General features: G+C 45.3%; 1 protein-coding gene across 1 annotated transcript in view; it reads right to left on the bottom strand.

The window, feature by feature from the left end:
* Positions 1-18,902, bottom strand: part of CAVIN1 (caveolae associated protein 1) — a 34,714-nt gene that overhangs the window by 9,163 nt on the left and 6,649 nt on the right. Inside the window, exon 2 of the mRNA XM_028702374.2 lies at positions 16,744-17,214. Coding sequence (XP_028558207.1) covers positions 16,744-17,169 — 426 coding nt within the window. The 5' untranslated portion in view covers positions 17,170-17,214. The remainder of the gene's footprint in view (positions 1-16,743; positions 17,215-18,902) is intronic.

Below are 18,902 nucleotides of genomic sequence, written 5' to 3'. Positions count from 1 at the left end.
CAGCATTCAACAAAGTATGCAAGAATATACAGACTTATCCCACTGCCAGTGTGCATACAAACAAAAACTGGAGAGGGCACATAGTCAGTAGAGCACGAGACTCTTAATCTCAGGGTCATGTGTTCAAGCCCCATGTTGGACAAAATATTTGCACTGCAGGGGGTTGGACTAGATGACCCTCATAGTCCCTTCCAACTCTACAATTCTATGATTCTAACACAACAACGCAACGGAAGTATTCTCAAAACTGGCACGAACAGGTGGGGCTTACTGTACTACCATATTTAAATCTGTGGTAGAAGGGGGAGGAAAAGGGGTGGATCACCGGAAGCAGCACAGTCGGGGGGGGGGTTTAGAGAGAGAATTTTCTCTCAAAAAACCCCAAACACCTCTGATGGTATGTTTGAAATAGTCTGGCCCCCCCTGCCACGCCCCCTCCCCAATATGCTCTGGGAACAGTTGGTACAGTCCACACTGGATTATGAGTGGAGGCACACTTGACATGAGTGCATCCATGAGCACCCTAGACTGTGTTTTATCTTGTATTTTTATGCTGTGAACCACCCTGAGATCTAAGGATGCAAATTTAATGAAGATGATGATGATACAAATGACAAGCAGATGTGTTGAAGAGAGGCTCTAGCTAGTTTTGGTCAAGCAATTCCTGGCTTAGTCCATTTCGGTTCTGCAGTGGTTTCAAAACGACTCCTTGCCCTTTAGCAGTAAAATTGACCAAAAAAAGGATGGGCTTGCCAGGCAAAGGGTCTAGCATGGCATGGCCTGCAAAGTGGCAGTCTGGAACCCTCCCAGTCAGTCCACCAACAACTTTGAGTAAGACACACAGCCTGCCACTTGGAAACAATAGAGTGGTACCTCTGGTTACATACTTAATTTGTTCCAGAGGTCCGTTCTTAACCTGAAACCGTTCTTAACCTGAAGCACCACTTTAGCTAATGGGGCCTCCTGCTGCTGCCGCTGCACTGCCGCTGCACGATTTCTGTTCTCATCCTGAAGCAAAGTTCTTAACCCGAGGTACTATTTCTGGGTTAGCGGAGTCTGTAACCTGAAGCGTATGTAACCTGAGGTAACACTGTAAATGTTTTGCCATCAGGGTACCCTTTCCACATGAGGAACCTCTGCATGTATGCCATGAAACCCTCAGCGCACTGCAGAAGGAAATTGAGGCCTGTTCCAGGGCTTGTACTTAGTTCACATGGGGCCTGGATTGGGTCTCATAGCCGTTACCTTGTATGACCTGAGACTGTGCCCTGGAATGCATCCAACATTTCCCCTATGGCTATGCATTGAGATGAAGCTTGGGAGTAGATGGGCTGGCTGCCTTTTAGGGAAGCTTACCTGCCGATAGTGATGTCCCCACTGAGGAAACTTATTCGCTCCTGAGGAAGAGGAACCCAGGATTCCCTGGCAAGAGCACACTTTGAAAATTAGCAACCAAGGATGCTGTTTGTGTGCATACACAACCAAAGGCACAAAAGGGGACTAGAATCTACTGGGAGGAACAAGGAAGAGCAAATTGGCTCCTTTGTCCTGGAAACAATATAGACACAAAAGGGAGTGCTGTTGCAGACCCTCACTACCCCACCTCTGCTTTCTGCTGCACACAGAAAGGAAGGAGGGGAGTCTGGCTTGTGCACTCCAAAGTCCTTAATTTCCAGGTCCTGGGAAGGCTGGGTACACCTTTATGGGAGCTGCAAGGAGGCAAAGTAGAAGGGCTCAGCTGTGTATCGCTCCCTCCCAACTTGCGAGCTCCACAGGACAGCTTTCCTTCCTGCTTCCCCCTCCATATGTTCCCCATCCAAGTCCACGTTCCTGAGCAGTGAGTCACTGATCCAGCAGTCTTTATGGGCACACTCAAACCGCCTGGTTGCTACAACACATATAAACACTCCCCTTCATGTATAAAAGGCCAACAAGACACAAAGACGAGTGATGTTCCCAGCCTGGTGGGGCCTGGCGTTACGAAACCGGGGGTGGCGGAGGCGTAGGGAACAGCTAAAGGCCTGAGAGCACGGTTGCATGAGAGAAGCAAGAACAACGGCACCGTCAGCCCAATTCAGGCTTCAAGAGAAGGGAAGGGGCATGGTTTCAAGCTCCAAATAAATATGGGCTTATCCAGACAGCCAGTGAACTTACATCACTACCATATTTTAAACTTTGGGTCAAGAAAATGATGTTTTCAAAGCACTTGGGTCCTCAATGAGATCGAGCCAAATGTGCATATTCTCCTACAGTATCATGGTCTGGGGGGGGGGGGTATGTCACAGCTCTGCAAAATTGGACCTTCAGTGATGCCACCAATAAACTCCCCCACCAACCATTTTCTGTACTTTAAAAAGAAGTTTCCTTTTTGAAAAATAAAAAAGAGTCAGTGCCATGAATGAATAGGTAAATGCATGAACTTTAAATATAAAATAAAAAGCAAAGAGTTGCCTGAACTGTATACAGTGGTACCTCCGGTTGCGGACGGGATCTGTTCCGGAGATCCGTTCGGATCCCAAGGTTTCTGCAATCTGAGGACAGCTTCTGTGCATGCATGTGCGGGCGAAACCTGGTAAAATACTTGCAAGATTACCATGCACGCATCCTGAAGTTTATGTAACCAGAGGGTTACGTAAATGGAGGTTCGACTGTATTCACATCTGTCGTTTTAGTTGCAAAGCCAGACTTGTACCATAGCTGTGGGATGCTGTTTTTTGTCTGTCTCCATCCTTTGTGTGATGGTGTCCTAAGTCTCCATTTGAGGACAACAGTGTGATACCAAATCTACCTGTAATAGTTTTTGTGTGGAGCTGAGAGGGGGAAAATTGTTGTATTGCCATTTATTAGGGGGGGGGGGGGAGAAAGAAAAATAAAGAACCAGGGTTGTTGTGCACTCTGGCACTGAAGAGGGGGAGTGTTCAGCTTCCAAATAATAATGGATGGGAAAGAAAAGGGTCAAAGAATGGCATGGCACAAATTTGGTGGAGAAGTAACATTGCTTGTGTTCACCATTCCTTCCTTTAAAAAAAAAAGCAGCTCCTATGCTGGACTGGTGCATTGCTGTACTGCTTGACCTGTAAAATGAGCTGTCAACTGATCGAAAGGGTTTTATTTATTGGATGGTATCCAGCTAGGTTTTGCTCTGAAATTAATGAATATGACTAATTTCAATGGGTCTACTCAGAGTGAAACTTAGTTGAATACCACCCACTGCTTGATTTAGACCCAATTAATCAATATGCATTTCCCAAAACCTGAAGTTTAAGATAACTTAAAATTTAATAAGCAAAAGCTATTATCCATTTTCCCCTACTTTCATCCCTATTTCATTTGTAAACCAAAACTAAACAAAGTGTAAATTGGTATGCCAAATACTGTATATCCTTTGTGGGAACAGCAGCTGGGGGAGAGGGTATTCTGAGTGCAAAAACAGCTGGAGGGTTAAATGTTATGCACCTTTCCCCATCCTAAATTACTCAGATCAAATTTGCCACTTTCTATAGATGCTTTTGGGACGCGGGTGGCGCTGTGGGTAAAAGCCTCAGCGCCTAGGGCTTGCCGATCGAAAGGTCGGCGGTTCGAATCCCCGCGGCGGGGTGCGCTCCCGTTGTTCGGTCCCAGCGCCTGCCAACCTAGCAGTTCGAAAGCACCCCCGGGTGCAAGTAGATAAATAGGGACCACTTACTGGCGGGAAGGTAAACGGCATTTCCGTGTGCTGTGCTGGCTCGCCAGGTGCAGCTTTGTCACGCTGGCCACGTGACCCGGAAGTGTCTCCGGACAGCGCTGGCCCCCGGCCTCTTAAGTGAGATGGGCGCACAACCCTAGAGTCTGTCAAGACTGGCCCGTACGGGCAGGGGTACCTTTATAGATGCTTTTAATTTTAAAAAGAAAATCAGGGCACTGTTACATCTACTGTGCAAATTCAACTTTGGCCTTTACTTCCCAGGAAGCATGTTTAGGATTCCACCTCGGCTGCATTACTTTCCTTATGTAGTTTTAATCAAGTTACATAGAGCTCACTTGGGCTTACTCTAAGCATGCATGCACAGTATTGTAGTTCAATTCTCTCAATGTTTACTCAGAAATGCTGTTGGGTAATGCCTACTAAATTAGTAGGCATATGACTGCATCCTGAATGAATGAAAATACAAACTTTTTTTAAAAAAAAATGGCACAAGGTTTGCAGATGGGACTGTGGGAGAGTGGCACTGCTTGCTGCCACAAATATCAAACTTATGCCTGTGACATTTGATACAACCAGGTTCTACACTACAATCGCAGCAACAACAGATGTGCTGTTCTCTGGAGGGTGCAGGAAAGAAAACCACTTTATTTATAGTTTGCCATCCATTCTTTCATCCAAACGGAAAGTTGATTTTCCCAGAAAGAAAATATAGCACATGCAGTGTAGGGGAAAGGTATCACCCCTAGAAACAGAAACACATCCTGGAGAGATAATGTTATTGTAATGTTTTATTCTTTTACCTATGTGCTGCCCTGGAAGCTTGGGCAGCCCATAAATTCTCTACTAGAACAACAACGGTGATAAATAGTAGGCATTTTTATCCAACCCAAGGGCGAATACTACACACACAAAAAACAATTTTCTGGGACCAAAGCAAGCTCCTCATTGGCCAATCTCTTCTCCAGATTAAAATCTTGATGAAGATTAGACAGACACAGATCTCATCACCCTGACAATCTAGCTATCCATCTGCCTACCTCTTCTCTTGCCCATCCCAGGCCAGCAGAGTATGGGAGACTTCTTAAATGTGCATTTGGAAGCAACAGAAATCTGCTTGGGAGCCTGGCTCCTCTCCAGCCTCCAAAGGAGCCGAGTGTGAATTCTGTACTTCTTAGTCACAGCAAAGCACTTCATTGTTCCATATCCTCCCTCCTCTCTCCCTGGCCTTGCCCGCTAGGTGCGGCTTCAGGAGGGAGAGATTAAGGCAGGAATTTGAAACATATACGCCAGGAGGGGGCCTCCTATGCCCAGCCAGGAAAATAATGAGGCTCTTCACTCTACAGAAGCATCTGAAGTCTGTGTTCCGCTCTCAGTGAGGGTGTGGTTGGACAGCTAAAATTCCAAACTGGAACAAGCCTACAACTGGGATCAGGCAGATGATAAATTTATTTCCTAGCAGCAAATGTAGCCGTAGGTCAGGAAACGCTCCAGTTTACCAAGATGACCTGCCCAGAAACAGCATATATGAGGTTGCTCATTCTTTTCGCCAAATGGAATGTGGGATGTCCATCCAGCACACAGTTGCCAGCTTTGCTGCACCTGACGTGGGCTCTATATGCCTTTAACAGCTGCACAGCGGGCTTGAGGTTCAACGGGATCCTCCTTTTCCCATTGCTAGACCTCAAGGCTAAAAAGAGCCCTATCTGGGTGAATTTCTGCTTGATATGCATCTGTCAAAAGTCACAGTGGTGTCACGCCCCTGAAGAACAGCCCACTCTTTTACCTGTATGGGGTCAGCCTCAGTATGGGCCCTGCTTTCAGGGAACGCAAATGCTAACACAAGGATTCCTAGTCGTTGAGTGTGAAAACAGCAGGCCACACCTACAGTTAATACACCCTTGTATTTAAACACTTGCTGGCTGCTAGCGATAAGTGACAAGGAGCTGCATGCAGACAAAGGCATGGAATTTGATGAAGCGCAATGAGTGGGCTGGTTGAGGCAGAATGGCACACCCTTTCTCTCCTCTGGGCTCAGCACAGACACCAAGTAGGCTGGCAAAGGGGAGATGCCCTCCTTTTCCATACACCCCATAAAAATGCAGTGGACAGCTGCAGGAGGGGCAGAGCTCTTTTCAGCTTCCTCTGTGTGTCCCCAGCAGGCTAGTAAGGGGTTTTTAAAATAAATAGAAACAGACTAGTAACTTTTTGTGGGTTTGTTTACAAAGCTGATTTAATAATAGGAGTTCGTTAAAATGCTGCAAGAGATCTTGGGCCCCCAAACCTTTCTTTGGACAAGAAGCTGGGCCTATTTTGAGCTTTGAACAGAACATTCTTTTAAAAAAAGACCAACAAAAGCTATAGTAGCTGACTTCTGCACAGCAAAGATAAAAGGTACAATGCAGAATATTCTCGTGCATAAGCTCGGGAGCTTCACAAGAGCTTGCTCAGGAGAACTTCTTGCTGGATTACTATTATGGTTCCAGTCACTGTTATTGTGCAAGGCAACCTAAGTTATAGGAAACAGGCCTCTGCTCTTAGGAGCCAACAGTTTAAATTTTGACAGCTGGATGGCTCAGCTTTGGAGTCCAAAATTTATGGTGGGCACCAAGGTAGGGAAGGCTGATGCACACACACATACACACATAGCAGGTTCCAGATAAAGTTTGTTAGCTTAGTTCCCACTGAAATCAATGGCCTTACATTAAGACATGCCCAATCTGTCCCAATGATTTCAATAGGAACTAGCAGTCCAACTCCAACACACAGTATTTCAAATATGGTATTCTTAGGGAACCAGAATAGTTCTGGGGTGGGATTACCCATCCGTGGATTAGAAAAAAGAAAAAAACCTTGTAGAGATGTCTCTCAAAATCCCATGAAATATTTATTTTGTGGAGCTGAGTTAAAGAGGAGCATTACTTTCATTCAAACCTTTTGCTCAAGTACAAAGGCTGCCAAATATACATTATTATTTCATACTCAGGACCCAAAACAATCCCTGAAGAATGCACTTTAGATTTTCAGAAGACCCATGATTTGTCCAGTTTTAATTTTGCTACCTCTTGAATTTGATGCTGTCCAAAAACTTAGAGGAGCTGATTTCCATTTACGTGACCCCTTGGCACACACATTGATTTGGGCAGGACTCTGCCAAGATGTGCCACCTTGCCAGGGCAAGCTAGTTTGCATGACAGTGAGGCAGATTCGAAAACGTCACTTGCCAGCTAACATACAGCAGGTAGACCCTGTTGCCAGGCTCAAAGCACACATGAAGCAAGGCGGCACCAACACTCGGACCCCTTCCCATGCACTGACCTCAGGGAAATGTCTACTTGGAGTGTCCAGAGCTTGTGGCCATTCTCAAACTGCTTGTACCTGTTAGTTCATCTTCTGCCAGCTTCCTAAGATTGCAGTAGCCAAACCAAGCAGTTAAGCAGATGGTGTTGTTAAGGAACATGTTATGGGGGGAAGGAGAAAAGAAGCTCTAGAGGACCTGAGAGGGTGTTTCTGGAGGACAAGAAGATATAATATACCCTTGTGTTCAGCTCAGTGGGATGAAAAGCACAACAATTCCTCAAAGGAATGGTGCCAGTCAGGTGGTGTGGAGAGAGAGGAATCTCCACCCTGGGTTTTAGACCACATAGAATTATTTCTCAGGAGCATCTACATTTGTAGCCAACTATAGGCTATGCATGCAAGAAAAAGCACATATTCATTTGAGGAAAGAGGGTGTGTCCGGCTTTTGTTGATTGAAACCTAGTTCTTTAGTTGCATTGTTTTGATCGTTATCATTTCTACATGTATGAGGAATAAAAATAATCATCATAAAAAGAAGGAGCAATGCAATCTTTGATTGTATCCATGAGCAGCCCTTTGGATCTTACTCTGAATTCCTCATGCCCGAAATCCGCTCCCACTGAGCTTCAAAATGGCTGCAGACTCCTTCCCACTTTCAAGGAAAGATAAGCTAAAGCACCAGGAGAAGCTGAACCTTGTTCAAGACTATCAAACAGTGCTCAAAATTAATTAATTAATTAATTTAATAATAATAATAATAATAATAATAATAATAATAATAATAATAATTATTTCATATTTATACTGCTTTATAGTAAGAAAAATGGGGGGGGGGGTACCAGAGGGATCTTTTGTGAGAGCCCTATAATTGTTAAGAGAAGGCTATGGGAAGCCATGATTAGGCTAAAGTTGGTGGGGGCCAAGGGTGGGGGCTTGTGGCCCTCCTCTCTTCCCCCCTTTCTCCCAATAAGCTGCATTACAAACTGAACAGTGCATAGCACCCAAGAGCTCTGAGTATCCTGCTCTGCTTTTCTCCTTCCCTTCCGGAGGCAGCTAGGCAAACACAGCAAAAAGGCACACAACGGTTAAAGCAGAAGCCTCCCGCCCTGCCCTCTGGTCTACCAAGAAGCTAAAATGAACCAGGACACCTCTGCAAGCAGAAGGAGCAGGGCCCTGGGTCTCAATGAGGCCAGTAGCCGTTACGCAGGGGCCTGGTCAGCTGCTTTCAGAGTCTCAGGAGAAGGGGCTCAGTATGATCCGTGGATGGCTTTGCCTCCATTGGGCCAGAGTGACTGCCTCCCTTCTCATCCTGCGCTGGTTGGGGCCAGGGCCCATTCTCAGAAGGCAAAGTCTCTTCCGAAGGCTCAGAAGGCTCACTGTCTTCCAAAAAGGGCATGCTCTCCGGTGAAAGGCCAAAGGGCATGCTCTCCGGCGACGGTCCATGGATGCTCTTGGGCTAAGATGAGGAAAAGGAATGATCAGTGGGCACCATCGAGGGATCCAAAGGCTTCTTGGTAAGCACAGCCACAGCCGCCAGGCACAGGCCAAGTCAATATCACGGCAGCAGGGATGTTGCGCAAGCAAAGGCGCCCATAGCAGCTGGGCAAAGAATTCCCTCATCCCCCAAAAAAGTAACAGGCCCCTGCTCTCACACACCTATGTTAATAGGCATTTTCAGCCCACAAAGAAATCAAAGCTTCCTTTCTTGTCTCGCTGTGGACCGTTCTTACTTGCCACAGGTGACTTTCTATTCCAGGTCTGAACAACTTGTGATTCACCCAAGGTAACCACAAACCCACCACCAATGAGTTATGGCCTGTCGGGTGCTTAAGAACCCCACCCTGATTTTTGCAGGCTGCAAAAACAAGAGGCATCCCTTCCTGTGATTTGATATTTTTCAGAATTTCCTATGTTCCGTTATTAAGTGCCTTCCTTCCTCATTACTGAAGTAAATGCTACTCTTTTTCTCATTTCACCTGACCACATATGTGCCTGCTTTTATCTGTCAGATACTGAAGGTTGTTTAGAGGGGCAGGGAGGGTCTTGGGGATAAAAAGGAAAGAGGTTGTGCTGCAACCCTAAAAACTTGCAACTGAAAAATAACTTTTATTTCCTTCTGAAAATTAATGCACTTTCTGCTTCAAATGCCTATGCCATCTTTCAATGCAAACAGGTCAATTGACTGATTCCGGAGTTCCTTTCTCCTTCTCCCTGAAGCTATCCATAACTCACAACCAGACAGCCTGCAGAAGGTGGAGTAAGACACACACGCCCCAACCTAAGCCATATCTGCCTCAAGGTGCAGACTAAACATCCTGTGGCATTCTGTTCTAAATGTTTAATCTGCTTTTCCTTCCCCTGACATGATACAAAATCAACAAAAGCCTCCTGCTCTGGTCTTTGTTCTGTTTTGCAGGCATTGTCAGGTTTGGAATTTACTCCGGAGCCTGAAAAGGAACCACAGGTAGGCTTGGTTCCCTTTTGTAACAAATGCACCTAGAATAAAACTTTTCAGGGAAGTCTGTTTTTATGCAAAAGTACTTTTTGGACTGCCCATTTCCTCCGGTAACAAATGTCTTCCCCAAATGGCTTTTCTTCACTTGTTCTTTTCTCTACTTTTGGTGCATTTTGCTTCCCCATTTCTCCATCTCACATAAATCATGGCGCTAAACCCATGAGTAAAGCCTCAGTGTGATGAATTCTCACTGTCCCAAACTGTATTATAGCCGAAGAGCACAGTGAAGAGCGTGTGCATGTGCGTGCTCTCTCTTGCTCCTCTTTCTCTTGTTATAACCTGTCAGTTGATGTCAAACAATAGGTGCCTGCTTAATGGATAGTGCAGCTGCTCTTTGTCTAAAGTCATGTCACACCCAATTCTAAAATTGTGGTGGGGCTGAAAATCAGTTTTGCATGGCAGTGGTTGCAAAAGGCATGGCAAAGTAAAATAACTTTTTGATTTGGTGAAAGAGCTGTTTTCAGGGACACAGGGAATTGCCTTAGCAACTCTCCGGGGATGGAGACAGGAATCTTTCCCAGCTCTGCTTGCATATGCTGGGGACTGAACATGCAAAATACACTATTACTGTGCTGTGCTCTTTCCTCCAGGGATTAGGGGTGCTAGACTTCTATTGCTTTGGAATTAGCACCAATTGCCTGTGCCTATGCAAAGCCTACTCAGCTTGTACATTTGTTGAAAGAGAAAAAGTGTACGAAGCTACCGTATGGTCCCAGTGCTCTGGACTCCAAAGGAAACTGGTTCAGTAAAACATGGCTATGGAACCTATAGCCCTCAAGATGTTGCTAGACTCCAGGTCCCATCAGCCTCAGGCGCCATGGACAGTTGTCAGGGATTATGGGAGATGTTGTCAAACCACATTTAGAGGGCCACAGTGCCCCCATCCTTCGTGTAAAGGCTTTCTTGACTTGCCTTGTTCTCCAGGAAGGGCTGCTGAATTTGCAACTCAATAAACAATGCTGATTGAGAGGATAGAAATAAAATGGCTCCATAAATATTTCATTGAGATTGATAGCAAGCCCTTTTGATGTCTAAAGTTTGCCAAAAGATACAACTTTTTTCATGGCTGGAATGAGATGTAATTACTTCCAATTGAAAAGTGTGCTGCATTTATTTCTGTGGGCCCACAAGTACTATTATTGTTGTAGCTGTCGTTACAACTTAGGTACCACTATGGCACCATGCCCCACTTTTATCCTCTTCCCAACTTTATCTTATCTTGAATACCAATGGGAAATGTTGCTTCCTTCCATCAAGCTGCCTTGTTCTGAGCCAATTTATTGCTGCACCGCACAATCTGTTTCGACAATGCAAACAGCATTCCAACAAGGCCATGTTTCCAGCCTCAGTTGCTTTAAAATAAACAGCAAGAGCAGCAACATGTTAATAATAAATCCTTCAGATTCTGCATTCTACGTGGGCAGAGAAACAACGCTATGCATCTAGATACAGAGCTTTTTCTTCATTTAGAAATTTGAAAAAGTAACCTTTTTTTGCTAGCAGCCAAAGATTATCATGAGATACTGCTGTTTAAATGGCGCCGATGGGAACCATGAAGCTGAATTCTCTGGGTGTCACTGGGGAACTGCAGCTTCGAGGCCATGAGTGAGTCCGAAAATAGATAGAACAATCCCACAGCTGGCTCCCAGGAGAGGGCTCAGCCATGGCCTTATAGGGCCTTCTGCGGCTCTAACTGGGATGGATTTTTACGACCGAAGGACAAAAACTCATTCGTCAAAAGCACGTTGCAGCATCCAGGAGTTGCAGTTGTTCTTCTGACAAAGAGAGGCTGCCGTGTTACAGTAAACTCCAAAGTGAGGAGGGGAGAATAGGTGGGGTGAGGTAGCCTTTGACACTGCAAACCACATGCCTGAGTGTGTGAGCATGGGTGCACATGTATATCACAGAGTCCATATGCAGGTTGGGCCAAATCATGGATTCTCTCTGCAGTTTTGCTCCTGTTGCATATAGGACAAATGAAGAACCATCTTCTTCTCTTGTGGAATTGGTGTGGAAGTAAATATATCAGAACAGATGAAGGGCTTGCATACAGGAGTAAAGAATGACTGTCATCAAGGTTGTGTGTATGAATTCAATACACGGCGTAGATAAGAGAACCCTGAAAATCTCCAAGAATTTTGTCTACCTTGTGGTTCTGCTGGAAAGTTTGAAGAGGTGCCGGCAGCCCGACAGTAGTTCACAGCCAAAGGGAGACTTGGGGTGCAGCTTCTGATGATCAAGGATGGGTTTTCAGCAGCCCATATTGTTCTCTCTTCCTCTTGATTCATGGCAATCGTCTTGCAGAGAAAGTCATTCCCTCACCCACCTACACTTTTGTGTTTACACCAAAGAAAGCTGCTTCGGCATTCTTGCCAAAGTCATAGGAATGTTTGTTAAGTACAACTGTCAGATTACATGTGGCCGGAACAAATAGGACATGTAGACAGAGATCTAGAAAGACAAACTCTTTCTCCTATTTGCCTTAAGCTCCCACCACTGCCTTTAAAAAGTGAGCAGGGGGTCAGCCCCTCTGTTTTACTGTAAGCCAAGGATGCTACTACCACCATCACACACAGAGGGAGGAGAAGCAAGGAATAACGGAAAGATGTGGAAAAATAATTCCGTCTCATTGGCATCTAAACAGCACTACCAAAGACAGGAGTCAATGACTGTGAATGATCTGGAATTCCAAATGGCCCAGGCAGAAAAACAAGCAGCATTTCCAAGGAGTCAGCACAAGAGGTACTCATAACACCACCTACTCATTCCAGATTGAATAAATCCAGAACAAATGCCACACCCTGATTCTATTTTCACAAAGGAGCAATTCACACATTGCATTTTGGAGTATTATCTACAATGTTTTAAGTGTGCACCCTTCAAATTGTAAAGATTCTGCAAAGACGTATTGTGCCAAAAACATGAATGCCAAACTTGCGTTCAGTGGTAAACCAGGGTCTGCTATTGTGTAATTACAGACGTGGGGTAAACACTTTCAGCATGAGGGCCACATTCCCTTCTGAACAAGGGCCAGGTGGCAATGGTGGGCAGAATCAGAGGCAAAAGTGGCAGAAGAACAAATTTACATTTCACCTTCGTATGCTAGGCTGGTTTCTACACACCCATCACACAAATCTCCTCTATTCCCCATCCAGGCCAGCAAGAGGCATTATCAGAGTTGAAGGACATGTTACAGCCAGGCAAAAATATTTAAATATTTGGGGTGCAAAACAGAGCCAGTGAGGGCTGTGGCCTAAGGAGAATTCGAAGAACCAGCCAGCATTTGACTCTCAGGCCTGAGTGTGTAATGCATTAAAATGCCCAAATGTAGAAAGCAGTTATTTCAAAGTTTTTAAAGAAAGGCTCCTCAGCACTGTCTACTGTACTCTAGGTATTGCCTAACATGCTTCAGACTCTTATTTTTTTAACAGAATCATTGTCAGCTGCAGTGTGAGTTGTGTAGGCAAGGTCAGATGGCCTGGGCCTTGGAGACAAGCAAAGCGATGGTGACAGAACACAGTAGAAGTAGAGGGCAGACCTTGGCACTCCTACCTGCCAGTCCTCACTCCCTGTACTCAAGTAGCCTTAGCAAACACCAGGCCATACTCAGGCCGCATGAGCTTGGTGCATGTTGATCTGCTAATTCTGACGAGGGCATGAAGCAACAACGAAAGTGCGTCCTGCAGTGTTCACAGTCACACCCGTGCAAGCAGCTGCTTTAATAAGTTCTGAGGAAATCATCCGCCTCTGATGTGGTTGATAGTAATAATTCACCCAAATCATGGCACACCAAACTTGCTCTGCCACCCCATTCCCCAGTATTCATATAGTGCCCCACCTCCACCCCACTCAGTCATCCTAGATAGGATTCTCTGAAAGCTAGAATCAAAAGCATAGAGAGTTTTCAGAGTGTTAGTCCTATAGCTGCAGGACAGGGTATGTTAGTATTTTAGCAGCGCAACCCAATTCTCGCCCCAGATGGCAAGCTCTGTTCAGCGTGCAAGACAAGAGTAATTCTGAAACAAAACAAACAGTGCCAGAAGCATCCACAGCAACAGTACAGGCTGACCTCAGTGAGAAAAAATCCCCCTTTGAAAGCAAATCTATTTTCTCCCATTGTTTGAAAAGTTGTTGCAACAGGGCAAGGTTCTGGTATATACACCGCCAGCTTTTCCTAGGCCCCCTACAGTCCATTGTGATTAATCACTGTGTTATGGGGCTATGTGTGAGGGAAGCGCTTGCTCTCTATTTGCTTCAAAGGGCAGCATTTAATCATTGTTCCTGCAGCCCTTTATGGCGTACAGAAGTCCTTCGTGATTCTAATTTCATTTTCGCACCACCACAACCCTGTGCCATCACTACATTTCCTTCATTATTACTGTAGGCCTGCAGGGTTGGCCATCATTATTCCCATTTCAAATATAAGTTAACAAAGGATGTTTACATGAGACTATATGCATGTGACTCTTAAGGGCAATGCTGGGATATGAACTCCAGACTCACAATATTTCAGCCAATGGTTCAGCCGCTGGAAAATGCCAACACTCCACAATGGGCAACTATGAGGTGGCTACTCCTACTGATAGCCAACATGGTGGGGCCCTGGCTAGAGTGTAATATCTGGAAATGGAAATCCTGGATTCAGGTCCTTAGCTCAGTCATTAAGCTCTCTGAGTGGCTGCAGCAAGTCACCATCCCTCACACTGCAATCCTATACAAGCTGTCCTCAGAGTAAGCCCTGTGGAACTCAATGAGACGTCAGAGCTTGCCAGCAGGTTTCCACTGTGAGCCTCTCTTACATCACAAGATTGTTGTGAGGTTAACATGCTGCTCTGAACCCATTGTAGGAAAAGTGAGATATAAAATCTAATACATATCAAATAGAAATAGTAGGCAGCATTGCAGCTGCATATAAGGAATGCTGCTTTGTGGAGGTAGAAGGAAAGGCACTAATGGCTTCCATCTGCATGGCTTATGGCTTTCCAGTGGTTCTATCCTTATCATGCCTCCCATTGTCCCCCAAAACAAGAAAATCCCTGTTGTCTCCAACTATGAGGTAGAAATGAGAAAATAACACAATCATCATAAAAAAATGAAGATACTATTTGGTCTAGTAGTATGATACCAGGATCACTCAATAATCACTTCAGTAAGTGTGGATTTTGGGATTTTTCTTATGGACCAACATTTGTAGGACCCCTTACATTTTATTTATCTTTTTTGTGATTCAAGACATGTCAGCTTACTGGGATGTCCTTGAATATCTTGAATGGCCAAAGGAAAAATGGCAAGTTGGGTGGAAAACCCATTATCTGCATGGCCTGAGAAATTTACCTCCTTTATATCTGATCAGTATCTGGTATTCACTGAGAAAATAACATTATAATGCCAATGCTAAACCAATTCTATGCAGGCTTAGACAGAAACAACTGCCACTGAGTTTAAGGTAATTCACTTCAAGTTCCAGGTAAGGACACATAGGGCTGCAGTCTTAGTATATATATAGTATATATAGCACTTTTGATGGGAGTTCTCTATTGCACACAGGGCTCTCTGAGAAATTCTTAAGAACCATCCTCTACTACAAGTTAATATTATTATTCCCATATGACAGAGGCAGGTCTGAAGGTTTGTAACCTGTGCATTGTCACCTAGTTCCCCCAGGGATGAGGTGCAATTTGAACTAGCTCCTAGCTCATTCCCTTAACCACTATACTGCACCCAACATCTAACAGAACCACACCCATGTTCCCTATTGAGTTCATTCTAGGGGAACCAGACCCTAAAGGTGCTTTACGGAGTCCAAAGTTTACTATCCCTGCACCTTCACAACTTGGAACCCCAGGCTCCACTGTTCAAGAACCTATTCAAGATCAGGTTGCTGATCTGGTTTTCACAAAAACCCAAAAGCATTTTGCCACCGCCTCATAACTGTTTAGACTCCAGTGAAAGGGGAGAGGAAATATCTCAACCAAAATAGTATCTGTGTTCATATTTGCAAAATGCCCTGAAAAGTAAAACAGCACAGACAGATTTTCCTTTCTATTCACTCCTCCGTTGGCTGCTGCATGTTCCATTTCTCTCTCCTCACTCCTGCACAATTTTCCTACTGGTGGGGCCTGAAATTCCCTCAGCATAATCTACAAGGCTTCCGATAAAGTGTATTTATAAATCTGGTTTGGTGGTGTTCATAACCCTTATATACTGGAGTATTCCCGCCTTTGAGGCATGATATAATTGAGAATGCTCAAGCCGTGAATCAGAGGGCTATATCCGTCAGCTACTTGCCAGATTCCTCAACCAGACATAACTAGATCCCCTTTCATGTTGCGATAGTAAGAAACGCAGCTACATTTTTGCAGGTTTTCTGTCCTAAGCCGTGTGTGTGTGTGTGTGTGTGTGTGTGTGTGTGTGTGTGTGTGTGTGTGTTTGTCCTTACAGGACAGGGCAACCTATCTCATAATGTCCCACTTCTCCTCCAACACAGGTATTAAAGGCCAGACCACCACAGAATAGGAAGCATGGTTCAGAGCTGCCTATTCTGAACTGTTTGATATTAGGAGGTCTGTAAGGCTAGCCAGCAAACGTGTTAGAAAGAGGACTGCAAACAGCAGAACAAAGCAACCTCTCACTGAAGTGGTGAAAAAGCTCCAGGGCCTGAAAGGTCAGGGCCAAAAGAATCTGTAACCCACACTGCATCAGATTTACTTTTGCAGGGAAAGTAGCAAGCACAAACCCAAGGGACAGAGAGCTCTGACTTAGCACCAAACTCGCAGAGTAGGAGTGTGCTCCCTGCAATGCTACTTCTCTAATAGACAACAGTGAAAATGTGCAGATTACTTTCCCAAATGATTGCCCCAATAAGCACATTTTACAAACCGAAAAAAGGATTTCCAGGCTTTGTAGCTTTAAGGACACTGGTTGGCTTTCTACTGCCACGAGACAACAGGTTATTCCCCCCACCCCACCCCTGGCTCCCTCTACGGTTCTTTGGCAAATTCCTGCAAAGTTTGCACTGGTGTAGCATTTAAGGCAAACTCTGGAATCTTCGTGAAATCTTGGGCAATACATTTGTTCTCTTTAGGATTCCAGTGATGACGCAAGTCCTGAATATCCTATATATGGCGTGTTGTAGCATGGGAATCTTGGGAAGCCCCATATAGAAGGCAAGAGGCGCCATCATGCTGGACGGTCTTATGCACCAACTGAAAAAGACACAAGCAGAAGAGATCGAAAGGTGCCTTACCTGGTAGATCATGACTTTGAAGTTCCTGCGCTTCAGCAGCTCTGCCTCATTAGATTCCAGCTTCTTGATTTGGCCAGCTTGCTTCTCCAGGTTCTGCCGGACAGTTTTGACGTTGACACTGACCTTGCGGACCTTCTCCAACATCTTGTTGACCGTATTACTGGTGGTGGAGTGGGCCTTCGTGAGCTTAGCGAGCTCCCCTTGGATGCTGGACACCACCCCATCCATCTCCTGCTGCCTTTCCTCCAGCTGACTCTGGGTCAGCTGAATCTGATCAACAGCTCCGATGATCTTGTCCAGAAGGGTAAGAACCATAACACCATTGATCTGGTCAGATTTGATGGGTTCTTCGGTCTCACCTGCTGGCTCCTCCGAGGCCTCAGAGACTGTTGGCTGCTCGACGATCTGGAGGGTGGTGTCTGCCATGGTTGCTCAGGAGTCCTGACTAGCAGAGCCTGGAGAAGTTTGACACTGCAGGGACAAGAGAGAGAGAGAGAGAAGGCGAGGCTGAATCTGAGATCTCTCAGATCTGGGAGGCGAGCCAGAAGCCAAGAGCGCAGTGTGTGGATGTGTGCTTCAATTGAAATGGCACAACCCTTGCAAAGCTGTCCGGAGAAACTGTCCTGCAAAATTTTCCAAGCTTCCAGGCCATTGGCTGACTCCACCTCAACTGGAGGAAAGGAGCCTCTTGCCAAATGCCTGGCAGACCCACCCCTTTTTTTCTGAAATGATTAAAATAGTTGGAGAGGAGGCAACGGCTTTAGCATGCGAGCACAGGCAGGGTTCGCTCGCTCGCTCGCTCACTCGCAGAGGAATGCAGCGCTCCAAACTTCAACAGCCTCTGATTTTAATAGACAGGACGAAGGCAGGGATTCCTAGCAAGATTTCTGGGGAATCCAGGGCGGTGGCGGCAGGGGACAAAACAAAACAAGCTCTGTGCAAAGCTGCTGATGAGAAACTGACAGCCCTGAACAGAACTGCAAATGTTTAAGTGTGGCTGGGACAAACCCAAAGGGATCCCTGTCTTCAGCCAGACCTGCACAAAGTTGAGCGTTTCCTTTTAAAGTCACAGAGTGACAGTTTAGGGCACGTGTGGCTTGGATCACTCACCAAGCGCAACTGGCTGTGTTAGTGAGCACATTTATACTGCAGAGATGTGATCGCAAGAGCAGGCACATTCAGCTCAGATGCACTTCAGAAACCCAATCTGAATTAAAAGGAGAGTTATTTGGTATATAATGCGGAGGGAGTAGGCAAGGGAAGATCAGGAGCACACTATCTGCTGCAGGTGGCAACCATGCCCATAAACAGGGGTCAGCAAACTTTTTCAGCAGGGGGCTGGTCCACTGTCCCTCAGACCTTGGGGGGGGGGGGCTGGACTATATTTCGAAAAAAATTAATAATGAACGAATTCCTATGCCCCACAAATAACCCAGAGATGCATTTTAGATAAAAGCACACATTCTACTCATGTAAAAACACACTGATTCCTGGACTGTCCACGGGCCGCATTTAGAAAGCGATTGGGCTGGTTCTGGCCCCTGGGCCTTAGTTTGCCTACCCATGCCCATAAGCAACAGTTGCCATATTCTGCAGTGTGAAAAATCAAATCCTGATTGTGAATCCGATGCAAAGGGCCTATCTAAGGATGATTCTGGCTGTTTTCTGATGCAGTCAATGAAGGCGGCAGGCCCTGTTTTTATTTTTAAATGTAGATTATTATGTATTAATTACATTCATAAACCACCTTTGTTCCATAAAGTTTGAGCCAGTTTGCCTTTTGGCAAAAGCCTCCCAAGGGGCATAAAATAAAATAATAAAAATATATCAGCAAAGTAAATTTTTTTTTTTAAGGAACAGAAGTAGGCACATGCAATAGGCTTGAAGAAAGGGCAACATCTTCCTGGCATCAGCTTCTAATTTTGCCTTTCTGTGGTATAACCAAAGGGAAGAAAATACCAATGTCTGTTCCAAATAATCAAGAAAGGAATAGGCCCTTTCATGGGGAAAAACCTAACTTCCAGCATATACAGTAATAGTATCCCAGTGTGAAGCAAAATAACAGTATTAGCTGTTTTGCAAGCGAATCTGATAAAGCTGGGTGTTTTTTTTGGTCCTATCTACGTATCTTGGTGTTCTGCACCTTAGCCTCTCCTTAG

Source organism: Podarcis muralis, chromosome 13, assembly GCF_964188315.1.
Source record: "Podarcis muralis chromosome 13, rPodMur119.hap1.1, whole genome shotgun sequence".
Classification (NCBI taxonomy): domain Eukaryota; kingdom Metazoa; phylum Chordata; class Lepidosauria; order Squamata; family Lacertidae; genus Podarcis; species Podarcis muralis.
The sequence above is the reverse complement of the archived record's forward strand: the minus strand, read 5'-3'. Positions and strand labels throughout refer to the sequence as shown.